At 40.5% G+C, this 26,468-nt stretch overlaps 2 protein-coding genes across 5 annotated transcripts in view; one reads left to right on the top strand and one right to left on the bottom strand.

Moving 5' to 3' along the window:
* Positions 1–588: 588 nt before the first annotated feature.
* Positions 589–16,919, top strand: CCNB2 (cyclin B2). 3 transcript variants are annotated; one of them, XM_039865448.1, is made up of 9 exons: positions 589–781; positions 2,448–2,576; positions 2,663–2,776; positions 9,228–9,398; positions 9,495–9,653; positions 11,146–11,382; positions 11,687–11,827; positions 15,447–15,557; positions 16,647–16,919. In XM_039865448.1, exons 1-9 carry the CDS (start codon positions 758–760, stop codon positions 16,755–16,757), a joined length of 1,197 nt encoding a protein of 398 aa, XP_039721382.1. In that variant the 5' UTR covers positions 589–757; the 3' UTR covers positions 16,758–16,919. The 3 variants fall into 3 exon arrangements, with proteins under 3 accessions (XP_039721382.1, XP_039721383.1, XP_039721384.1); XM_039865449.1 differs by having other exon boundaries at positions 16,634–16,919; XM_039865450.1 differs by lacking the exon at positions 9,495–9,653.
* Positions 16,920–22,178: 5,259 nt separating this feature from the next.
* The window catches only part of MYO1E (myosin IE), a 177,399-nt gene continuing 173,109 nt past the window's right edge, over positions 22,179–26,468 (bottom strand). For both annotated transcript variants that reach the window (XM_039865445.1, XM_039865444.1), the window contains exon 28: positions 22,179–23,266. In XM_039865445.1, the coding sequence (XP_039721379.1) occupies positions 23,190–23,266 (77 nt within the window). In that variant the 3' untranslated portion in view covers positions 22,179–23,189. The remainder of the gene's footprint in view (positions 23,267–26,468) is intronic.

Raw genomic sequence — 26,468 nt, 5'->3', positions numbered from 1 at the left:
ACACATACCAAACAATGTGCTAGGGGCCGGCAGTATACAATGGAGAGCTTACATGAATCACAAATCACACGAATCGCATTTACCTCTTTTTTGTTTGCTTCTTTTGTCTCCTGGGAATCTTAGATTTTGAATAAATGCCAAAAACGCCACAAATTTAGCACACATTTGTGTCTCACCCACCTAACAGTGCAGCCCTGAGCCACCAGCGGCCCCTGTTCAAAGACTCAGACCAACCCGACCTAAACTCCAATTCGAAATTTCTGGAAGGGGAATAAAGTCTGAAACGGCATTTCCAGGGTGTTCCCGAGGAACAACTTCCACCCACCCAGTACGAACGTAGTGAAACATCCGTAGGTGAGGCCTTGCCAAAATTCAGAGGTGTCCTACGTTTGCTTTCCCATGAGACATTTTATTTTATCTTGGAGGCCGAGATTTAAAAAACAAAAAACAAACAAAAAAACAGCCGCAGAAAACGCAACTTGTTGTTATGACAACCAAAAGGTCTGAAAAGTTTAGCCAATCAGCATGCGGAGGTGCCTCCTGCTTGGCCAATGGGAAGAGCGCACCGTACGTAGGGCCGCCCAATGGGGCGCGAGCGGCGCGGTATTTGAATCCTGGAACCTGGCGACATTGCGAAGATCCCCAGCGGTGCGGGCTGGGAGTGCAGACCTAACGGCGCCGCGGAAGCTTCTGCTCTCCTTCTCCTGTCCCCGTCCCTCCAGGGCCCGGGCTGGCACTCTTGCCTGCTGTGTCCCTCATGGCGCTGCTCCGACGCCCGACGGTGAGTGGGCCTGGCGACCCTACACACCAGCCAGGGGCTTCCGCTGCGCAGCCCCCTTGGCCGCCTCTCTTCTTTTCTGCTTAGAGCTTGTTCGTCTTCATCTTGCCGCTTTCATATTCTTCTAGCTTTCCCCTTCCCCAGCGGCGCAGGCCCTGCGGCCCGTCTCTGGCGGGTCTCCCCGCCTAGGTTCCGCTTTTCAGTTCCCCGCCCTTGCCACGGCCAGTCTCTGCCTCGGGAGTGGGGCAGGTTCAGGAAAGGGCCTCCCGGATGGCACCTCTTAAGAGAGCCTCCGGAGCACTGGACCTAAAACCTCAGCAAGCAATCCTGAGTGCTCTTTGTTGTTAGGGGAAACTACAGGGTTCTTGGGGTTTCCTTCCTCCATTCTCAGACTAAGGGATCCGTGGTGAGAATGGAGAGAAGGACTGGAAGTAATTCCGTAGCAGTAAAGTGTTCTGAATGTTTGATCAAGTATGAATTCGTTTATTTCATCTTTGCAAAAATAAAAGTGTTAATGGTGTTTTAGAGAAGGTCCTGACACACATGAGTTTCATTCTCCTGGCTGCAAGGCAAGTTAGAAGCTAATTTTCCTTTCCAGATGGATTTAAACTTAGTCACATTACCAGGCTTCTACCCGTAAGCATTACACTTTCAAACGCTTTTGAAATTTGGCAATTATTGCTGGAAAAATTGCACAGTATGACTTTTGAGAATCCTAATAAATTGAATACATTCAGTTTTTAATTCCTACCCCTTTGTGGATATAAGTCTGAACTGACAAGTAATTTTTGTCTAATCTATTCCATAAAGTTCTTTCAGAGTCAAATTCCTTCTATCCAGGAAGGCTGGAGTTTTTCCCTGCCCACTCTGTCTTTCCTGGTGGTTCGTTCAAGCCCCTTGTTGGGAGATTCTTTAGCATTAGGACTCTCAATTTCCGAGAATAGGACATGTTGTTTTTTTTTTCCTAGTGATGTGTTTATTACTTTTGTGATAAAACTAATTTTTTGTATGAATTGATTTTCCTAGCAAGTTTTGTTTCTAAGCATATTCTGATTAAAGCGAGTTAAGGTCGACTAACAATTTTTATTTCATACAATTCCCACTTTCTCTGGATTTTACCCATGAAAACTATTTCCTTTCTAAGTATCCTTAATATAGCAGAGAATCCATGCTATGGCAACTGCATTTTTAAAGGCTGTATCTCTAAAAGATCACGTCCACAGGGACACTTTTTATCTCTAGAATGGCATAAGAGTCAAAGCTAGTGTGGGTTTAAAACATCTGGTTTTTAAACAGCCAGACCTATTATAGCTTTTTAATATTTTGTCTTAATTGCACTTGTTATTAATCTCCGTAAAGCTTTTAAAAATACTATAGATACTTTTAATATATAGGGATCTCTAATAAGTGACATTGGTGCTATTTGAGAAAAAAATCACTGTTAAGCTCTTAGTGGAATTTTTTTTTTATAGATAAGGTGGATGAGTGATTTGCCTAATTTAGAGTGTTGTTATCAAACACAAATAGTATTTTTAGACTTCCTGAAATATACTTCTTCCCTCTAGCAAATAGATCTCAGCATATGCACCTTTCCTAAAGCATTTCTGAATTTGAGTATATGATATTAGGGAATTTTAAGTTGTCTAAACTCTTCATTAAATTTTTTTAGGTGTCCACTGACTTGGAGAATATTGACACAGGAGTTAATTCTAAAGCAAAGAGTCATGTGACGCTCCGGCGGGCAGTTTTAGAAGAAATTGGAAATAGAGTTACAACCAGAGCCACACAAGTAGCTAAGGTAACAACTGTGAGAACTGTACATGTGCACAAAGCAGGCAACACTTACTGTCTTGTAGTATTCACATTTCTTTTTTTTCCTTACAGAAAGCTCAGAACACCAAAGTACCTGTTTTACCCACCAAAACAACAAATGTCAACAAACAAGTGAAACCTACTGCTTCTGTGAAACCAGTACAGATGAAAATGTTGGCTCCAAAGGTAGGAAGTTCTAAATTTACAAACCTGCTTAATGAGGTAGTCTGTTTTGGCTAGACTGCAAGGTGAGGTGCCTTTATCAACAGTGCAACTTTTGAAGAACATTCATAGCTAGAGATCTGCTTTGAAACAACACTGTAGGAAATGAATATACATCTTTTTAGTGGTACCTTAATGTATTTGATGGTACCTTAAATTAATATTATGACCTTGAATAACAAAGTTAATTACCTCAATACCCACATAAATTTAGTGACCTCAGAGTGAAATTTGGTAGGTTTTATTAAAATAATCACCTTAAGAATGAACTTGCCCATGAAGCCTATGGAAGTTTACAATTCTGAAACCCACACTCATGTAAGAACAAGGTAATGCCAACATTCTGTGTTGATAAGTTGTAGTCTCTGTGACTGGTTAGCTCAACTGGAGTTAGAATGCTAACAGACCCATTGGCCTGTTTCTCTGCCATCATGTTCAAGTTCATGCATCCTCTCATTCATAGATTACATACATTCATGTAATTACTGAGACTGGCATCAAGTGCTGAGAATACAACAATAACTACTTCGCTTTTCCAGCTCAAATACATATATTTTATATTATGTTTGAAATTTTTCAAAATAAAACATCGGTTACATTTGAGAAATATATATATTGAGCACTTACTATATACATCCAGTTATGTTAAGGCTGCTACAGAGGCATCTTGCCCTCACGAAGCTTATCTAGAGGGGCATATGTATCTGAAAATTAAATTACTCATTGATGGGTAATTTATTGAGGGATTGATGATAGATGCCCCTGGGCAATGTATGACTGGATGTTAAATGACTGGGGTAGATGGAAATGCTATCCTTTGGGAAGTACATCTAAAGGATGGGGAGAACACTGATGGATGGAGTAGTCAGGGGAAACTTCATGGAATAAATGGCATTTGTAAAGATAAGGAGAAGCTGATAGGAAAGAGCACTTTTGGGCAAAAAAGCAGTAACAAGAATAAAGATACCAAAGTGGAAATAGGCCTATAATCATGTCCTTTGCATAAGGAGTCCACAAATCTAAATTAGGTCAGATGGTTTGTGTGAGGAAGCAGAAGATTAAGTTGGGAAAATGTTGCAGTTGGATTCAAAGGCCTTGGAATTTGGATTTTATCCCGTTAGGCAGTGAGGAACCTGTGAAGTTTTGAGAAGAGAAGCAATGAAAGCCATGGAGAGCAGCCATGGAAGGGCCATAAATTAGGAGGTATTGCTGTTGTCCAAGCAAGAGCTGATGAGGGTCTTGAACTAGTCTATATGGGTGCTAAGAGACAACATCAAATGTGTTAGGATATACCAAAACTCCTCTCAGGGACGTCATCTCGTATGTAGGAGGAATTCTTTGGATACGTTGCTTGGAATGGGAGAATGAGACCCTTAAGCACTGAGTATTTAAGAAACCATTTATGGAATAAATTAATAAAAAATAGGAAAGTCAGGAGATGCAGATAGCTTTGGGGAAGTTGTCTTGTTTGGCTTTAGATGTGTGAGTTAAGAGAGAGACATCACCCATTGGGAAATACAGTTGGAAATGGGCCAGCAGCATCTGAAGGAGCGGGACAGACTTGCGTGCCTGCTGCTTCGGAGCGATGGTGGCAAGCACGTTGCTGTTCATGACAGGAGAGAAAAGCTTCAAATCAAGGACTAGAGCTCAAAACAAATACTCAAGATTCACCTTCCTTTATTGGATCTTTCCTAGGAGGTTTCTAGTGGCTTCCCAAATGCCAGACCCAAAGTAGTTTTTCAGGCCTTGATCTCTTGACCATTAAGAAGCATTTTATTTGGGTGACTGAATGTAGTTTCTCCCACATTTCAGGAGGACCATTTGGCAGTATATTTCAAATGGTTATTCTCCATATCCAGTAAGTCTGTTTTTAAAATTTATCCTAAGTAGATCTTGAGATAATTATGCTAAGCGAAATAAGTCAGACAGAAAAAGTTGAAAACCATATTTCACTCATATATAGGATATAAAACTGAAGTAACAAACATGACAAACAAACAGACCCATGGACACGAACAGTGGATTACTGGTTACCAGAGGGAAGGAGGGGAACGGAGAGGTAGATAAGAGTACAAGGGATCAAATATTTGGTGATAGAAGGAAATCTAACTGTGGGTGGTGAACACACAATGCAATATATATGTGTGTGTGTGTATGAAATTATTGAATTGTACACTTGAAACATGTTTGATTTTATTAACCAATGTCCACCCCAAGAATTTTAATAAAAATAAATAAGGCATTAGATTAAGTGACATAGATAGAGAAATAAATAAATTAATTAATAAATTAATTAATTAATTGATGATAAAAATTTATCCCAAGAAAATGAACAGACAATCGGGAACTTTTAAATAGTGCTATAATGAATATTTCTAATATAATAGAGAAATATTCCATATTAGGAGATCAGTTAAATCCTTTTAATGAAAGGATAACTGTGTTTTAATAGAATATTTAAAGATGTCAAAATGCACATTACATTATTAGGAAAAATTAGATTATAACACAATACTGCAGTGAAACCCCAAATTTGCTTTTAAAAGTGTCTATTTATATGCAAAAATGTTGATGGCAGTTGTTTCTGAGTATTATTTTGAGCTTAAGTTTAATATTCATTTTCTTAAAAATTTCAGACTTTTCACCATAGGTCCATGATACTGCTTGAATCAGAGAAGAAGAAAAAACACAAAAAAGCAAAAAAACCAAAAAAAATATGAAGAAAACAAAGGAGACATTTTCTCCTGCAACCTCCAGGAGTTGCAATTCTACTCTTTCTGAATTCCCTTTACTCCACATCTCCTTGGCTGACTCCTTTTTCTCTAGTTTCCTAACAAAATTGAGGCGACTGTGTTTCAGATAAAAAATTGTGGACCTTTAGCTCAGTTCATATAAAAATCACTTCCGTGACTGAAACGTGCTTTTAGTTTTAGAAGACATCAGGGATTAATGAAAGATAATTATTTCCAATTCAATTACACTTTTCTCGGAGAAACATTAGAGAAGAGACCACGGTGCTCACAATTTAGGGGAAGCCCCACCCCCGGACAGATGAGCCCCTCCACTTACCTGTCTGTGGTCACCCCTCTGGCTTTTACTTTGTCCTGTGTTCTATCTACATAGTCATTGCTGCTCCTTTACAGCCAGTCCCTGGAGGTGTGGAAATGCTATTCGAGCACAAGGTGTCTAGCAGCAGTGAGCCCTGGAAAGCTTATAACTTGAGCCATGTGTACCCGAAAGCATTGTTCCCAGACCTCTGGTTGAATGCATTCTATCCCCTCTGCAAAACTGGAGGGCAGGTTTCTTTTTTGTAGCAGATGAAGCAACTGAATCACAAAGGGTCCTGGCTGAGGCCTTAAAAGATTCCTGCCATTTATAGGTATATGCAGGAGCTTATTATCCTGCAATTTTTGGAGAAGAATGTTTTTTGCTGACTAATGAAGTTTTGGCAAACACTGAGTAGTTTGAAGGAAGGAGAAAGCCTTTTACTAGTCCCTGATTTGCTGGACATTGAGGAAACAAGTTGAATGAACCACCTACTCTGTCCTCAAGTAGCTCCCAATCAAATCAGGAACATCAGAGTATAAGCACATGTTATAACAGGGTGTAACAGAGATAGATGCAAGCTTAGGCAGTGTACAGGGGGTCACAGCTAGGAATTCGGATGCAGTTTTAGATTTGCAGATTTCGATTTCAGCATTAAATACAGTGATAGTCATGATTCAAGTGTAAGAATGTTTTAAAGCATAACAAAAGTATGTATAAAAGTGAATAAGCACAACTGTTTACATTAAATAAAAAACTGCCTTTCATTTTTAATTATATGAGAAACATAGTCAAAAACAAAAACAAAAACAAAGCAGAAGTACATAGAGTACATAGAACAAAAGGTCGATTTATTTTTACTATTCTTCCTACCCCTAAAATCTACTCCGTTGCATAATGTATTCCATAAAACTAATCAGAATAACCAATTTTGCCTTTCCACAGCTGTGTGTGCCTCTGTGTGCATGAGTATATACTTCTCATGAGTTGATCAAAATCAACAGTTTGCTTGGAGTCCTCCCTTGTTGCCCTTAATTGACATCGATTTATGATGTTTGGCATCATAAATTTAGTAAATAAAGGCACTCTGTGTTTTACCAAGACTTGTGTCAATACCTATATATTTGTCTGTTAATATCAATCATTCTTTCAACAGACCCAACTTAGTCACTGTTGGTACTAGAAATTCAGTAGCCTTTACTCACACTTTACCCAGCTTCTTTCCAAACAGGAGCTTCTCAGATTCTGCAAAATCTCATGTCTTCATTGTTTCTGATAGGACTTTTCAGTTGTCTCTGACAGCCCACAGAACTCACTCGTTAATCTAATTTAAAAGTTTTTATTCTTCAGACATGATTTTATCATGTGTTGGTTAACTAGCTGATAAGTTTTTAATTTTTGCATAAAGCAGGCACTATTGGTCCATAGGGCTTAGACTGCCGCCTGCACAGATGAGAGAGATCTTAGAAAGGATTTTTAGAATCATTAAATTATGTTGGAATCTCAAAGGAATGCTTTTAAGAAGTTCTAAATTAAGGGCCAGAGCAATTATTGTTGTCTTATCCTGTGGCTTTTGGGTATATCTAAACTCACATGTACTTCTGAATAGACAGGTAAACATTTCAGGCTGCCAAGGCAGCACATAAAGCATGTGATGATAACCTCTGCCTTCTTAAATCAGTTTTCTGGTCCTGCCTGCCCTTTTTGGGGAGAGTGGCAATGCTTATCTTTCCAAAAGGTAACCTTAAACTGCAGCCACATGTGCTCGTTAAAATGCACATCTGATTCTAGTCACTCTTGCTCAGTTCTTCAGTGGGTTCACTTCTCTTTGGATAAAATTTAAACCTTTTAGCCAGGTTCTTGCTTAACCTTTCCAGCACACCTTTGCATACCTTATGTGCTACCTCCCGCCATCCCAAATCAGCGTACTGTCCCCAGATTGGCCTTTATCTCTTGGAACTTTGTACTGGCATACCTTTTGCCTACTCATTTTCCTGGAGGTCTTCTCTCCGGTAACCTTTCCTAGGTTTCCCCCTGACACCTCAAGCAGCTCTTCTTATTTATTCTAGCCCCTTGAGGTTTTTAAATTCTTGATTAATGACATGCCTACCTGCATACCTGTTGTTCTCCTGGCCCTTCCTCAGTTTAAGACCTTTGATTTAAGAGGGAGGGGCCTGTTTTGAACTGTTATGTTTATTTTGTTATTGTTTTATCCTTCTCTAAGATTGAAAACTATAATCAGTGATCTTTAATGTAAATCAGAATTGTTTATGATACAGCTTTCTTTTTTTCCCCCCTATATTTTATTATTTTAATACATATTCTTTATAGCCCAGCAGTCCTATTAGGTTTTATTTTGAGAAGTACCTCTTTTAAAAAGTAATGATTTATTTATACTTCATTACTAGACACTTGTTTTAACTTAATACATTTTTAATGTGTCTGATTTTCAAAAAAATAATCATCCTGTCAGCATAAGAAAATAAATGATGAGGTATGTATTTGCTCAGTCTTTGTTTTCTCCTATTTTATTCATAAGCTGGAATATACTTTTCTGCTTTTTAGTTTCCAGTGTCTCAATTTAGAATAAATTAGTTGATGAGAAAAAAACATTATAGTTGCAGAAGAGGCTACTGGTAAAGTGAACCGTCAGCTCTAGGAATCTCTGAACCCAGGTGTCTAAGTTTCTTTCACTCGGTAAATATTCATTGAGCACCTACTGTGTATCAGGGATGATAAAGGTATTTGAACTAAGTGGACAAAATGAATTTAAGTAAATCTAAGTTTATAGAGCTTACATTTTAGCAAAGGTAGACAGAAAATAATAACACCATATATAAGTAAGCTCTATAATATAGTAGAAGGTTATAGGTTCTATGGAGAGAAATACAGTATGAGAGAGGAATGTATGTGTGGGGGGAATAGGAAACATGGTTATTTTAACTATAGAATGATCACCGAAAGTATAGATTTGGCAGGTGATTATTTTAAAGAGGAGTCAGGATAGACTTCACTGAGAAGGTAACATTTAAGCAAAGCTTGAAGAAGGTGAGGAAATTACCCATGCAGATACAGGGACAAGAACGTTCTGGTAAGAGGGAGCCTGCTTGCAGTGAGGGCGGCCAGCAGGCTGGAGTGAAGCAGACTAAGGGGAGAGAAGCAGGAGATGAGCCAGCAAGGAGGGGAAGGGAGGGGCCAGATCATGCATCTACTATATCCTGAATTATTTACCTCTTACTCTGAAATTTATTTTGGCTTTAACATATTTCAAAAATACATATGATACTTTTAAACCAGTTGGCTCTGCATATCTTTGTGATGAAGGCTACTCCTAAGATAGTAATATATGCACTTTAATTCGTCAATGTAGGCTCCTTCTCCCACACCTGAGGATATCTCCATGAAGGAAGAGAACCTCTGCCAAGCTTTCTCTGATGCCTTACTCTGCAAAATTGAGGACATTGATAATGAAGATTGGGAAAACCCTCAGCTCTGCAGTGACTACGTTAAGGATATCTACCAGTATCTAAGGCAGCTTGAGGTGAGTGGCCTTTGTGTTGTGATTGTATAAGCAATGTGGCATGTACCACTGGGAAGGAAAGAGGTCTGCATTTTAAACATTTAATTCCACCAACAGGTTCTGCAATGTATAAATCCACATTTCTTAGATGGAAGAGATATAAACGGACGTATGCGTGCCATCCTGGTGGATTGGCTGGTGCAAGTCCACTCCAAATTTAGGCTGCTACAGGAAACTCTTTACATGTGTGTCGCCATTATGGATCGATTTTTACAAGTAAGTGTGGCTTCGTACCAGTGGCTCACAGAACACTGCATTTATGTAATGCCAAGGTTTGGTACCTCTGAAGAAAAGACCTAAAGCCAATTTAGGAGAAGCCAAAGAGCCTTAGGTGCTAGAAAGAGAAACAGTTCCAGTGTGTCAGACCTCTGGTGATGCTGACCAATGGTGGGCATTTCTGTTAGGTCAGCCAGCTGAAAAGAGCTCGGGGGAATTATGGCATTGCCATAATCAAATCATTCCTTCAAAGGAAATATATCAGCATATGGTCTGAAAGTCAATCTGGAGTCTGTGGTGCCTTTGGATGATGGTTTGCCAGGCCTGCTTGCACAGTTTCTGTAGTTCAGTATTCTTTGGTATTAAGTTTCCTCAGCTGAAAAGTGAGCAGTTTGGCTAGAAGACTTCAGAGTTTTAAGTCAGCTGTGGCATTGAATCACTGGAGAAGCAGGAGTGGGCAGAGTTTTTTAAAAAGAGGTTGGGGATGTGTGTGAGGCGTATACAGGAATGTGAAGTCTCAAAAAGTAATGTAAGAAATTAAGCTGAGAGGCAGAAGTAATCATCAAAATATTTATCAACTGGTAATGCAGACACACTGACCAGTTAGAAAAAATTCCAGACATAAACCCTTAATGTGTTATCTACCAAGTAGTAGCCTTGCAGATAAGGATTTATTTATTTAAAGTGAACATTTATGATATAGGTTTAGGTTAAGTATAAACAATACAATAATTGTGTTTATGATAATGACCCTGAACTACTACAAAATCCTAAGTAACCACAGATTCAGTGGTTTTCTTTATATAAGTGGTTTAATTATAAAGTCATGTTTTTGGTAGATTTTCAGTTATGAGTTGAAGCAAAAAAAGCAAAGTGTTTTTTTTTTGTTTTGTTTTGTTTTAAAAGAAATAAAGAGAAACACTATACACTAGAGAGAAATTTTCCCTGACTCTGAAGCATCTTTCTGATTCTTCAAGCTGAATGATGACACCCCCTTCCTTGTACCTAGGCATCCATTAAATTTCTGCTGTTTTGACTTGGTCTCGTCCTGATCCAGACCATGTCTGGGGCTCCCTAGATACTGAAGCCAGGGTGATGTGGGTGGAGCAGTGACTAGGAGCTTGGTGGTCAGGCATAATTCTTGTCTACTCAGCAACTGACTGATCTTGGGCTGCAGTCTAAATCTCTTCTCAGGCCATCTGTTTGTAAGTGGGTAAAAAAAAATATGACTTTCTAGGATTTTTGTGAGGATTAAATGAGATGATTGTAAGAATCTTAGCATGTGCCTGGCATATAGTGAGTACTCAATAACAGAGCTGCTGTGAGTGGTGGTGGTACCTGCTATTAATATTTAGGTTTCTTGTGCCCTTAAGAGGGGCATGAGCAGGGACGATGTGCACATCTCTAGGACTTGGTTACCTTTCACTTTCTTCCCTCCAGAACCCTAGTCTTCTGGTTAGATATGAGTTTTGATGCAGTCTTCTTCAATTAGGTTCAGCCGGTCTCTCGTAAGAAGCTTCAACTGGTTGGGATTACAGCTCTGCTTTTGGCTTCCAAGTATGAGGAGATGTTTTCTCCCAATATTGAAGACTTTGTTTACATCACAGACAATGCGTATACCAGTTCCCAAATCCGAGAAATGGAAACTCTAATTTTGAAAGAACTGAAATTTGAGTTGGGTCGACCTTTGCCACTACATTTTTTAAGGCGGGCATCAAAAGCTGGGGAGGTAAGTGCCTCCGATTCTGTAGGAGACTTTATTTTACTGCTTGTTGTCTCACCCCAGAAACAGTGATCCCGTTAAAAGAAAGCTTATGAATTTTTAGGAAATAACTTTTAGGTAAGTCCTAATGCTTGTGTCATCAGTTCTTAAGAGAAAAGACCTCACAGTGTATGTTTGTAACTACTGTGAAACCACAGTTACCTGAGAAAGAAAAGTGAGTTAAGTGGATTTGAGCTCTTAGGCCTTTACCGAGAATTTTGCAATAATGTAACAGTTGTGTTTCTTACTGTCCCTGGCTGTTCTTTTGTAGGTTGATGTTGAACAGCACACTTTAGCCAAATATTTGATGGAACTGACTCTCATCGACTACGACATGGTGCATTATCACCCTTCAAAGGTGGCAGCGGCGGCTTCCTGCCTGTCCCAGAAGGTTCTAGGCCAAGGAAAATGGGTGCGTGTTGAACTTAAGAAGAAATTACATTATATTTTAGGCCCTCTTGATATGAAAGGCCTTAGTATTTTCACAACACTATCCTTGAAGCAGTCGTTAAAGTCCAAAGGCCTCTAGGAAAGCTGCTTATTCGAACGCTTCAAATATAGTCTAGGTGGTGACACCATGGTACCCAAATGTATTATAGAGTCATAAAGAATGAGGAAGGCCACTAGGAACCAATATGCTAAGATTTATGAGATATTTTGTTAAGTCAAACAAGCAAGTTGTGAAGCACACAAGACAAAACAAGGCCAAAGCCTGACTGATTTGCCAGTATAGATAAAATGAGCCACTTTTGGATTCCTACAAGGAGCCAAAGATGCTAGCTCCCTGGGTCCTTGTCTCACACACCAAAGAGGACACCATCAAAAAAAAGTGCGGGGTGGGGGGCTGATGACCGCAGTATACGAGGCAAGGCATAGGGTACCCTTTTATGCAAGAGCCAATTCTAGACTACCACTAAGCAGTTGTGTAGTCTGTAGCTGTACCCCGAGAGCAGCAGAGCAGAAGCCTTCTCATAACCCAGGAGGTGATAAGAAATGGTCTCATAACAGCCTCCCAGGGAAGATGGGGAGGTGAATGGGAGCTGGCTTGGAGGCAGCTCCTCCCAAGCCTGCCATCCCCTCATGTTCCTGGAGGATGACAGCATTTTGACTAGACACATCAGCTGTGGTTCAAGCCTTTGCTTGCGTAGCCTACGTGGATACATGCTAGATTGCCAGGGCACTATGGTGGAGATGGCTCCACCTTTATACAAGTGTATACAGTTTACATTTTATATAAGAAAAAGGGGAAATAAGAATATATGTACATGTGTTTCTGCATTTGCTAATTTTTCAAAAAATACAGGAAAGATAGGCCAGAAACTGAAAATGAAAACTGAAACTGTGGGGTTAGGTGAGAACAAGGTAGAAGGTTGAGGATGGGAGCAGGACTTCTGGTTGTAATTTTTATGAATTTGTATACAATATAATTTAACTTTTTGACTTTTGAACAAGACGGATGTTTTATGTAAACCCTAAAATGGAATTAAATAGAAACAAACAACTTCACTATATATCAAATTAGTAATAGAACACAGGGAAGAATTAATTTAAATAACTTTTGAACACAGCATTCTGACTATGCATCTTTAGTGGGATGTGAAGTTAGACAAAACAAAGGACCATAAAAGGGTAACATACTTTAAGTTTACTTAAAAGGTTTATTGTTAATCTGTTATGATAATTCTGAAACTATGTATATTACAGAATAAAGCAAATAAACATTTATGTTATTAAGGAGTAAAATTTTCACTATAAGAAGGATAAAATATTAACAATTAAAAACCTATAATATTAAATCTGTTTTGGAAATATCAGTAAATTCATAATGAAAGGGCGGAGAAACAATGACCACCTAGTAGCAATAAATATACCTAGTGCCCACATCTTGGATACAAAGTACCATTACCCACTAGAAACTAGGACTCCTTTGAGAAATTGCTGATTCCAGAGCTGTGGCAGGGGAAGTACAAGGTGAGCCTAGATCAATTTGTAGCAGATAGCAAGCAAAAAGTCACATTAAAAGAACATAAGAACTGACTCGAAAGGGCTTTCACTGACTAAATTTGAACATTACAAAGAATAGTGACAGAAATAGATTATAATGCATTTTTAAAAATCTATGAGTCCATAATGATACAAAGGAAGGGAGGAAAGGCCTATTTTCTTTTTTAATTAGTGGAATGCCAGCTAATTAAAGTAGAAAGAGTGGTAGAGTTAGTAATCCACCAATTTTTAAGCCCCAATGTAATAATTGATTCAAGCAAGAATCATCGATTGATGCTTAAGTCATTAGGTGAAATAATTTTGGGGAACAAGATTTACATAGTCTCAAATAATCACAGCACAGATATGCAGAAGAAAAGCTGCACCTTTGTAATAGAGAGGTCTGGTAGTTACCTCCTTTCCCCGGTCATCAAGCTTGGTGTCACAATTGGTGGGACCACCTGACTTGACGTGCCTTCTGGTACAATAGGAAGTATATATTATCGTCCATATTGAATTTATGCCCAAAATGTTTGATGTGGCTTCAATGGTCAGGAAACACTCAGACAAATCCAAAATGTGGGATGTTCTAAAAGCAATTGGCCTGGATCCTTCAAAAAAGTTAATGTCATTTAAAGCCAAGAAAATGGAAGTTGTTGAAAAAGACTAAAGACTCAATGACCAAATGTATTGCGTATACCTTGACTGGACCCTGGATGTAAAAAGACAAATCTATAAAAGATATGTTTGGAACAATTGGAGAAATTTGAATATTGATTATATATCAGATGATATTATGGAATTGTTGATAACGTTGTTATGCAATAATGGTATTGTGGCTAGGTAGGAAAATACTTTTTAGGGGGCACTTCTGAAACATTTAGAAGTTTGTCATGGTGTCTGCAACTCACCTTCAAATTCATTTGAAAGAGCGAGAAAGTGGCAAAATGTTAATCTACATAAAGAGTATAAGATGTTCATTGTATTTTTTTAAAAATTTTTTCTGTAGATTTGAAATTTTTTGAAATACAAAGCTTGAGGCAAAAAAGCCACTGGTACATGAATGGTATGTGGTTCTGGTACCAATGGCACATTTTAGCCATATTACTTTACTCTTAACGTGTTTCCTTGGGCTCTAAACCTATTAACTGTAGGTCTCCTTGTTTTCTGGTAATTGATTTCAAAGTCTCGGTAGTTGCATATAAATTCAGGTTTCATTCCTGCTTAGTCCTTTTTTTTCTTTAAACTATTTTAGGATTAAGATTAATTTGTAGTTCGCTTTTCCAATTATGTTGTGCATATGAAACAGATGTATTTTAAGCTTTTAGAATTTTATCACAGAACTGAAAGTTAGGCTACAGATCTTCATACCTGACAAGTACTTTCAATCGACAACCGTCCTTTTGCTCGAATTTTGTTTTCTGGGAGGCTAGGTCATGAGGCTGGGTGTCGAGGCTTCTCTGAGTGCTCTCTGTTCTCCTGAGCTTAACTATACAGGGCCTGACAAGAGAATCCTGGGTGGTCTGAGCTTTTCTGGGTTTGGTAGATTAGATTGCTGCTCTCAAGCTCCCCACCAGCCCACTGCTGCACTGGGCTTTGATGCAGGGCACATGTGATGTGTCCTAGTCCCAGGTCTCTGCCATCATTGTGAAGGGGACATTCCTTTGTTGGGTTTTGTTTTCACTCTGTCCCATTTTCCATCCCCTTCCAGTGTGGTGAGAGAAGTAAGTATGAAAGCTTTGCTACCTGAAGTACCCGACTTCTCGTGCTACTTTCTTTTAGAAAATAATAATATGGGAATTTTGACACTTGATTTAGCCGAGAGCCGCTTAACATCTTAATTCAGTCCTGCTCAGAGTCAGAGCCATCCTGCACTTACTGGCTGCTTTGCTGGTACCGTGGTACTGATTAGGGCTGTGACTGAATTTTCAGATGGTAAGAATATCCTTTTATATATAGCTTTTACAAGAGTAACATCAGCATGTGTGAGATGTGCTCTTCTACAGAAGAGGAGGCATCTTGCCCCATCTCTTTGTATTGTGTTTCAGAACTTAAAGCAGCAGTATTACACGGGATACACAGAGAATGAAGTATTGGAAGTCATGCAGCACATGGCCAAAAATATAGTGAAAGTAAATGAAAACTTGACAAAATTCATCGTAAGTACTCTCTCCTACGCTGCGAAAAGCATTAGATTATGGGTTTTGTGTCTGAGGGTATGTGTATATATATGTTTGTGTTTTCATGTAAATATATTGGCATATATGAGAGTCTATTTTAGCACAAACTCATATTTTTCTAGTACAGCAGTGGATGGAGCATACTGATAAACTCTGACAACAGATTTTTTAAAAAACAAGTAGATAGGCTTGTCCACACCCAGGGCAGTCAGCCAGGCAGCTGTTCAGTGGATTTATCCGTGCTCTTCCCAGCGTCCTGCACAGAGCACTCAGCAAGCAGGGGAGCTGGTTGGCTTTTGTCTGGAACAGCAAGGGCCCATCTCCAACGGCTCTTGGGTATTTGGTTGATATTACTCAGGGCCTTTGTCCAGGATCTTTTGGACAATGACTGAAAGGCACCTGAATAGCAAGCATGGTGAGGAAGAAAGGGCAGGAAGCCTATTCAGGAAGTGTTGTGGGGCCTGGTGCCAGTCTCTGTGGGGCCCACCTGAGAAAAGGAACCAGAGGAGGTTGGGTGCTGTCCTGTGCTTGACACCAAATATCAGCTTACCAAGAGTCTGGTGACAAAGAATGAGGCATTTGTACCAAGCGTCCTCACATCTTGATTTGCTTCCTTACGTGTAGCATGACTTAGCACACCATGGAAGCCCACTGTGTTTCAGTCCTTAGAGTATTGTCTGGACTCCACTAAGTGCTAGCTGCCACTCACTTTTATTGCCAGTTATTTCTGCCAGTCCTGGCAAAACTTTTATGTCCTGATAGCACTTATGTATGATAAACACAGCTCCCACCTCCAGCCTCTCTGGTAGCTTATGAGAGAAAGCCTGCCTTTTGGGCCTGGAAGTCATTTGGTCCCCCACCAGCTGTGCTACCAGCTGGCTTTGTCTATTACTAGGCATGGAAGGAAATTGTCCAGCACAACATAGTATGACCTCAGAGCTTTCAGGGGCTTCAGTGATTCGGCATTATCACACCATCTGGAGATTGTGGGTCTTGCCCTTCGATACTTGTATAAGGTCTAAGGGATGGGGGTCCTGATGTGTGCTTAATCACAGATGACTTCTGCAGGCCATCAAGAATAAGTATGCAAGCAGCAAACTCCTGAAGATCAGCACGCTTCCACAGCTGAACTCGAAAGCCATCCGAGAGCTCGCCTCGCCTCTGATGGGCCAGCCCTAGGCTGCGAGCCACGGGGAAGAGTGCTTCGTCCATGCACTTTGGCTAATTTGGAGCTCTTGACTTTGTACATAATCCTCTGCTCTACTTCATGAAACCTCTCCTCAGACCTATTTTCTAAATGTATATTGAGGAAAAATAAAGCTATTGATTTTTCTTAAGGTATCCAGTATATATTTATTCATGCATTCTATACTGAAGAACTCAGTAGATGCTTGCTTTGACTAATTTCTTTTTTTCCCTCTCTTTAATTACCCCGCCCCTCCTCCACTTCTGCCCCTGACCTATGGATGTTGCTATTTCCCCTTAAGAACTGGATCTCTGAAGGCGGGGCGTCTCTTCCCACACGCTTGCGGCGCCTACCCAGGGCCTGGCACCCCCGGCACACTCGGGGCCAGGCGCACCTGGGGCCTGGCACATCCAGGGTATGGTCTGTGGCTCCACTTGGGGTGCGAACCCAGGAGGACCTTCTGCATGTAAAGCAGACATGCTAACCACTATACTATGGAGCCATCCCTGACTAATTTCTTTTTGAGCTATTATGACTAGCATGTAAAGTATTGCCTTTATGGCTTTGGGAAAGATCTTCCTAATTTTTTCTCAAATTGAAAAAAAACCCAAGAACTTGGCTTCAGTGAATGCCAACACATTCCTAAACTTCTCAAATATAAAAAGATCGATTCGCTATAAAAATTTAAAATGGGAAGATAACCATGACAATTCTCTTTCTAGAACCTACTCAACTATTCTCTTAATTCTTATACAGGAACACCTGGCCCACTAGTGTGATTGCCACCAGCAGTAACCCTCACAATGCGTCTCCCTCAAAGGTTTGGCTGAGACCAGGACTAGCAGTCCTAAGGGGCTACAGCTGGAAAAAGAAAATGGGCTTGTGACACCCTGTTAAAGCTGAGACTTGGAATGCATTTTCCTGTTGTACTATTTCAACTTTATTATGGATTGTTTTTTTTTTTGAGGGCATGTGGATCACATTTAACATTGTTTTCTGAGGGAATGCATTCTCAATCTCCAACCACTAATTTAAAAAAAAAAACCAAAAAACCCTCATAAATTAAATGAGTCTCATTATAAGCAACAACTTCCCAAGCTATTAGTTCAACAAGATGTTAATTGGTCTTTTGAGAGAAAAGTTAGTCAAATACGTTTGGGAAACATTGCAAATGCATATAAGATTCATAAAAGCTCTGAGAAGCTTCTGTAAACTCATTTAACTCAGCATCCCCCCAACTTAGAGTGTGGTAAAACCTGCCTTCTGCACGGGCAGTGAAATCCACAGGTGCCTGGTTCTGTGACTCAGCTGAGGCTGTGACAGCCAGAGGAGAGCCTGGCTCTTGCTAGGGCTCACTTCTCACCTTTCCCTGGGCCAGGGCCTCCTGACTAGCAAGTCTTTAAGTGTGAGCATTTAGAGAAACTGGGTATCTTTAGACGTTGAAGTCGTAGTATAAAGTTTTATAAATACCCCTTGCTGAGATAGTGAAACTTGTTCCCATGGCAGCCTTAGCGTGACTTAAGTCACAAGTGTGAATGGTAACTGAGACCATTTTGGGGAGCTTTCCTGGCTCTGAAAAGCAAAGTTATTTCCCGGGGATGCTTGAGCTCCAACTTCTCAACAAAAAAGGATGGGTTTTGTAGGCATATTCCAAAAACATTTTATAGCTTCTTTATTACATATTTTGCTTAGTTAAATATTAAATACTCTGTAAATATTAAATACTCTGACTCAGGAAATTCCTACTTCCAGGATGTCATAAAAAGACCTGTCAGATACTTCCTTATATGCCACAGCAGGCACCCAAAACTCAAGTGTTATTAATGTGAAATAAGCTATAAAAGTAGGTCATAATATCATAAAAACACTGAAATTAGAAAATGAGATGATGTAACCACAGTATTTGAAGAGCGCAGCCCCTGAAACTAGGCTGTTTGGGTTTGAGTCTACTTAGCAGCTGTGTGACCTGTGTCTAAGATTGGGTTAAGAGTGTCTATCTCAGAGTGTTGTACTAACTAACGTTATGTCAAGACTAGCACACTATCTGGAGGTGCTTGGACATTAGTGGCTATTATTTTAAGGAGGTCAATGGTCATGGAAAGAGATGGACTCTGGGCATTCAAAGATATATTAGACACAGCCCATTAGATTAAAAGCATGGGCTTCGGGGGTCAGATCAAGGTTCAAATGATGGCTCTTCTACTTAAGAGCTTGTGACCTTGGGAAGGTAGTGAACCATACTAAGCCTTCTCATTTGCAAAGTGGAGATTTGAGACTAGGCCATACTGGTCAGAAGGGGCAGTTACAGTACAGTAAGAGGGAAAGGCATAAAGATGAGTTGGTAAGAGTAAAAATGAGTTCCTAAATCCAGAAAGAATTTAGCTAGGCCTTGGGAGAGACCCAAAACAAGGAGAGCGAGGGAGCAACATTACAGGATGGCTCCTACTCTTGACCATGAAAGTGAGGGTTGCCTGGAATATAGGCTTTTTATCAAAGATGCACTGTGCATGCTCTACTCCTGAAACCAGACTCCATCCCCACCCTCAATGAAACCACCCAGAAAAAACAGCTCCATTTGGGAGATCTTGTAAGGAGTTTAGAGGGAGTTGAGAAGGGAAAGGATTTGGATTATGTGGAGGCCCAGCTGGGTGGGTGGGGGGCAAGCCGGAAGAGAGGCACAGTCATTTTCTCTCACTTGTTCTTGTATCTCTGTCTCGAAGGAGCCATGGGCTGAAGGAGGAGGAAGCTCTGTCCCTGGTGCCCTGAACCAGCTGCTCTCTCTGCAGAGATTGTCCCCAAGAGGAGGCTCCCAGCCCCCCTTGCAGTTGAGGCCACATGACTAAGTTGCGGCCAGTAGAATATGCATGGACACGGTGTGTGCACTTTGCAGGGAATGTTCTTTAAAAAGGAAACTGCACTCTTCATCTTTTCAGCCTTCATGGGGCTGGACTTGGTAATGGTGGTGAGTCAAGGTTTGATCAGATGGGTGGGGACATGTTGGGATGTGGGTGGTTTTCACCCATTGGCGGGGGAGCAAGCACATAAAAAGGCTTCACCCCTTGCCCTCTCCCTGGGCGCCAGTCCTGCTTCCCTAAGTGCTGTGGAAGCAATGGCCCTTTTGCATAATGTTTTCAGAAGGCCAGTTGCTGTCCCTGCTGACTCCCTATTCATTAGCAGCTAACCCCTCTGGCAGGTCTCCAAATGTAGCTGGAGACCCCTGGGGGTCCTTGAGACCCTTTCAGGAAGTCCATGAGGTCAAGACTATTTTCATAATTAATGCTAGGATGTTGTTTGCTTTTATTTTACTCTTATTCTGTCAATAGCATATGATAGACTCTTCCACAGGCTACATGACCTGTGATGATATCATCATTCTGGATGTTAGCGGAATGTGTTTGCTGGTTTTAAAATTTTCTCAGTTTGAATTTCTAACATGGTCAATTCTGATAACCCTGAACCCTGACAAAAGTAGAACTCCCCTCAATAATACTGAGGCGTGTAAAGGGGTGCTGAGGCCAAAAGGTTTGAGAATTTCTGGTTTACTAGTTTGAACACCTCTCTGCACCAGGGCCCTTGGGCCCACGTTCGAGCCCACTCACTGGTCTTAGTTACTTTAGACCTTCGGTTGAAGAGATCTGTCACATCTTTACGCTGTATTTTTTTACTTCTATACATGTGTGGTGTATGTGCACATGCACACCCCTTATCCCAAATAGGATGGCACATTCTAGAAGGCAGGGAAGGCCCCTTCATCCTCTCTATGTTCTCCTAGGTTAAGTGACTCTGGAACTCGTCATGTGTCTGTTTAACTGAATAGTGAACAGGCCCAGCTAGATACAAAGATTAGAGGAAATCTAGGGTATTGCCTTGAAATTTTCTTCACCTATAAACATGAATTCACCTCCTATTTGAGCAGCATTTGTCGAGTGCCTCCTTGAGTCTGGCACTGGGTGGGGCGTGGGGGTGCAGGGACCAGGGGTTGCTCTGTGATCTCCATGGATGAGGGGTCTTCCTGCTGCTTGGGATTTCCCCGTTTAACCCCGTTCCTGTTTGGTCACCTAGAGCCTGAGAGGTCTCAGTTACACACAAGTTTAAAATACCAATAATTAAATTAGAAGCAGCCAGGACTGATTTTTGCCCCCAGTGGGGACTCCCTCCCTCCCTCCCTTCCTCTCTTCTTACCGCCCCACTTTCTTCCATGCTTAATATGAGGGAAAATTATTTAAAGCCAATATATTTTTATTAAAGGAATTTCACACATTGTGATTCTTTCCATTGCTCATCAAGGTCACCTTAGTTCCTGCAAAGCTTGAGTTAAGATTTATCCTCAAGACAACCCTTTTTTAAAAGAACCTATGCTTAATCCAGACTTCTTGTGTCAGCCCCAAGTTCTTTTAAAGTTGAGCTTCTTTTCTTTCTCCCAGGACTAATTTTTAGGGGAAAGACAAAGGCTTCTGCTAGCCAGCCAGGGGCGGACGGGAACAACAGAAGGTGACCTTGGCGCCGCCGCCCATGAGAAAGCAGCCTGGGCGCTGAGGAGGTGGGGAGTCCACACCGCTGCCCAGTTTGAGTTCTGGTTCTGTCTCTATCCTCCCACTTTCAGTGAGTCCAGGCATGTGAACGTCCTTTGTAAAAATATAGACTGTTAGTGTCAATAGGATTACCTTTCCTCATGTCATCACATCATGGCTTTATTATTCTCTCTCTCACAAATGGTCACGAAACAGAACTGAAATATACTTTAAACATTATTATTGCTATTGAATAAAGTTTGCTCCCTATTCTTGATAAAACACAGAATTAAATGGTTTACTTTGTTCTGAGTTCATATACATTTTTCCCTTCTATGTAACTCCTGATAGTTTTCCCCATGGACTTGGGGATCCTGAAATGACAAAAAGGTGTGTGCTGGTCAGATCTTACTTCCCCACCAGCTTAAGAACGACCACGGCAACTGGGGGGAGAGGTAGAGAAGCGACAGTCTCCCCTACAATCCTCCCCTTATTGATGCACATTTTTTCCAACTTTTCTCTATTACTGCAACACACATTGCATGGGTTTGCTAGGGCTGCCTCAACAAAGTACCACCAAGTGAGTGGTTCAACGATAGGAATTTATTGTCTTAGAACTGTGGAGGCTAGAAGTCCGAGACCCTTCCGAGGGCTGCGAGGGAAGGATTTGTTCCACACCCCTCTCTTTGGCTGATTCCACATCATCTTCCCTCTTGGTGTGTCGATCTGTGTCCAAATTTCCCCCTTTTTTGTCAGGACACCAGTTATACTAGATTAGGGCCCACCTTAATGACTTCATTTTAACTTGACCACCTCTGTAAAGACCTGTTTCCAAATAAGGTCATATTTGGAGGTTCTGGGGCAACGCAATTCAACCTATAACAGATGACGAGAAAGAACAAGGTGGTTCACCGATTCCTTTATTTATGTAGGAGGTAGGGGGAGGGATGCAGAGGGTGTCAGAGGAAAATTACCTGTAGGGAAAGGGCCGGGAAGGGTCTGCAGGGACTGAGCTAGAAAGCAGTAACACTGATTCTATAGTTGAAAAGGAGTAGTGCACATTTGTAAGTACCTGGTGCGAGTTTTGTAATAAAACCTACCTTATGAATAAGTACAGTGGAATACTACTTAGTACATTCATACATGTTTCTACCATCTTGAGATTTTTATATATACAGTATATGATCTGTTTTTATAAATGTACAGCTTGAAAAAAAGAGACCCTTCTAGTAATAGGTACAGCATTAAACACAAAATCAACATGGGCCAGCCACATTCCAACTGAAGACTCAGAGAAAGCAAGGCCGACAGCCCAGCCCCCAGCCCCCGCTCACCCCGGCAGCCCGATGGTCCCAGCAAGTGTAAACCAGCGCCCCTCTGCACCTGTGGGTTCAGCAGGCCACGCAGGCCGTTGGCATTTGCACAGGAAGTGCCCACTGACGCCAACCCCAGCCTGCAGAGAGCAGGATCTCCCTGAGGAAGGTGGCAGAGAGGAATGTGTGTGTCAGTTAAGGAAAAGAGGGATGAAAGAAATGTGCTCTTTGACTAAAGGCACTTGTCGGTGGCCACCTACGGCCAGTCCCTGGGCCTGGTGAGCGAGCGGGGTACTGTTTTGATAGAGCCAACAAGATCCGAGTGGACCTCGCCTGTCCTCTCACCAGGTTTAAATAGAATAAATAAATCTTAGCGGGTGGTTGTTTTGCCCTCCTGGGTTCCTATGATTAGGCTACTTTTTAGGATCATTTATGAAGTGACACTCTCTTTCCCCAACCCAACTTTTCCATGTCCTCCGTGGGGAAGATGCCAGAGTAACTCCAAGCCTCAGAGAAGCATGCTCACTAATGTCGCCAAATGTCCCTTCCCTTGTCTGTGCCCGGAGTTCCTTCGCCCCGTGCGTCAGAGTCTCGGTGCACCTCAGATCTTGGTTACATAGTTGTTGGGGAACAGGCCCTGCTTGCCTCGTAGTCGGCCCGTCCACCAGCCAGAAGGGTCTGCAGGGACACAGAGATGGCGAAAGTCAAGGGGGAGTGAGGCTGTTCTGCCCAGGCCAAACACCGCCTGCTCTCCGGGTGCATCCCACGGGCAAGGGTGATTTGGCCCCACCCACATTCTTTTCTCTTCTTTATTTCTTTTTATTTTAAATAAAAAAGTATACCGTAAAAAATAACCCCTCCCCCACAGGAGACACACAGATGTGCCGCGCAGGGACCCCTTCAGGGAAGAACCTGCTGCCCGCATGCGAAGCGTCGCTGACAGAGAATGCCCAGCCTCGAGCCAGGGCCCCGGCATTCCGGCCTCAGCAAGCAGTCTTGGCTCCTGAGCTGCTGCTGGCTGGCAGAGACTGTCGGGTCACACTGCTGGGTCACACTGCGGTCTCACGATTCCCAATCGGCTTCCTCCCCTTTTCTTTCACAGGGGCTACTCCCCAGCCGCACCTTCCACACTCCTAACTGCATCTCAGAATCGGCTTCTGGGAGAACCTAGTCTGTAACACTTCACAATCCTCACTTCTCACCTTAATCCCTTCGACAGTAGTAAGTATTTGGTATATATTCTTCCCGACCTTTTTCTGTGATCATAAACACAATGATCACAGAAATGAGCCATTCCATATCTTACTATCCTGTATCCTGCTTTTCAATTCTTAATAGATATAGCATCTCATTTTTTCTATTGTCCGTTGTAAGGAAAGCATAATTTATTTTTTTAATAGGTAATACTTTCATACGTACTTTCAAAAGTACGAAAGGATAAACAGTGGAATCAGCCATCCAAATCCCTTCTCTGAGGGCAAGCAATGTTATTGCTTGTACTTTCTTCCAGAGATATTTCATGTATATAAAATCAAGTATTTATAAAAATGACCCCCATTTTGTACACAAATGAGAGCATACTACATGTTCTGCATTTTTATATCTTAATAACATATATTAAAGATCATTTCATATCAGTATATAAAGAGCTTCCATATTCTCTTCTACAGCTGCATATATTCCACTGTTCATATCATTCGCCTACTTTTCTATCAGTTGTTGATCTTTATTTGCCATGAGTTGCAACTATCCTTCCTCCCATTTTTACTATTTATATTTTAATATTTAGTTAAATCAAATGATATATTATTTTACAACTTTTTGGTTTTAAATCACATTCCACATTGATATTATTAAAAGAAAACTCTCCCATACTTACCTCTAGGACTTTTATATGTTTATTTTATACATTTAAGTATTTATTTGAGATTTATCTTGGTGGAAGGGGTTAAATATAAATTCGAAGTAATTATCTTAACATGGGGATTTTAAAATTGTGATAAATACTGTTAAATTTCCTCCCCAAAAGTCTTTTCAGCAGAAAAAAATGAAAGAAGGTACCTATTTACCTAACCACAGATATAACAGTCTACAATAATTTGCAATGACAAAATCCATAATGTTCCAAAAATTAAATTTTCTGTAACTCGTTTGATGGCAAAACTTGACCTGAACTGATGATATGAGTATATTTATGCTGTCTCTTCCCACAGAGTGTGAATGCTCATGTTTCATAGCAGAAATATTGACTTTGATCTAAGATGTTGTCCTGGAACCCTCAAGGGATGTTATATATGATATGTACATACATGCCATTATTAACTTCCTAAAAGCTTCCATCTCTGATTTCTTAGCTCTGAGGATTCAGATAAAGGAATGTGGACCCTATCATACTTTACTCTTTGCTGGTGTTGCAGGTGAAATGTTTTGCTTTGCATTTCATTGATGACTAGGGAGGCTCTGCTATGCATTGCCTCAGAAGCCCTTGTCTGCTTCTGGACTGGTTATTCTTATTATTCATGTGGAGGAGTTATTTATAAGTGTAAATCGTTTTTTCCTAGTCTATTTTCTATAATTTAACTTTGTTCCTGGTGCTATTCACCACAGACGGTTTTAATTTAGCCTTTTTATGAAGTTAAATTCTATGATTTTGAGGCTTGATGTCTTCTGTTGGAAGGCTCCTCTCACCCAGAGTAATATAATATTTTAGGTTTCCTTTTAACACTTTTATTATATACTTTTAGGTCTTTAATTCATCTATTTTTTGTGTGTGTGTGTATGAGGCAGATAACTAATTTTATTTCATTTTCAAAATAGGAAGTAATCGTCTATCCTTTCCTCTGATTTCAAATGCCACAATTTATCATATAATAAATACCAATATATGCATAGGTTTATTTCTGGATTCTATTCTATGCCATTTATCTATATGTTTATTCCTGCACCCACACAATACTGTTTAAATTTCAGTGATAATTTATAACATGTTTTCATAACTTCTAGGACTGTACATTCACACAAATATATAACTGTTTTAATTATACCCAATACATGTTATTTCTAGAAAAATTAGAAAATATTGAGAAATGAATAGAAATACTTAAAATTCAACACTTAAGATCACATGAACATCTTCTATAACATAAATATATATACATACATATAGCTATATGCATTTTATATTTTTATAAAAATGAGATTATAGTCCACAGTCTATAACCTAATTCTTTCCTTTTTCTCGTGAACTTTTTTTCCATTTTAATAAATATACTGTACTTTTGCATTATTATCTTTAATAAAAAACTTTTTGCATCCAACTTCACTGAACGGATATATCAAAGCTTATTTAACCAATCCCTACTACTGGACACTAGGATATTTCCAATATTTTGCTGAATAAAGCTGGTGATACAAATCCTGCTTGTGTTTACTCGAGTTTATTTTAATACTTATTTTTATTCCAACATTTTTGAAGAAAGATATTAAATGGCTTAAACTATTAAAAACTGTGGAAAACTAGATGGTTAAAAAAAGATAAAAATAACGCACAGAGGCTGTTTAGAAGGAGGTTGGTCCAGGGACCTAAAATTCCCTTCAGAGCGAGCCCTTGTGATGAAGGAACCCGGTAAAAACAATTCCTGGCACTGCCCTTGGCCACCTCTTCCTGAAAGCTACACTTGCCAAGGTCCACTGTTCATTCGGGTTGTCCCTGCTCTGCTCCTAAACCTTGGACGACTCTGCACTGTCTTTACAAGTTCTCCCGAGTCCGACTTCAGGACCTGCTATGGCCAGGCTACTCCTCGCTTCAGCTCATCTCCCATTTCATCTCCTTGGAAATTCTGCACCGCGGTCGAGCATCAGCTCTTTTTCCTCAAACGAC

This window comes from Pteropus medius, unplaced genomic scaffold, assembly GCF_902729225.1.
Source record: "Pteropus medius unplaced genomic scaffold, Ma_sr-lr_union100, whole genome shotgun sequence".
Lineage (NCBI taxonomy): Eukaryota > Metazoa > Chordata > Mammalia > Chiroptera > Pteropodidae > Pteropus > Pteropus medius.
Note: the sequence above shows the minus strand (reverse complement) of the source record. Positions and strands in the feature narration are given on the sequence as shown.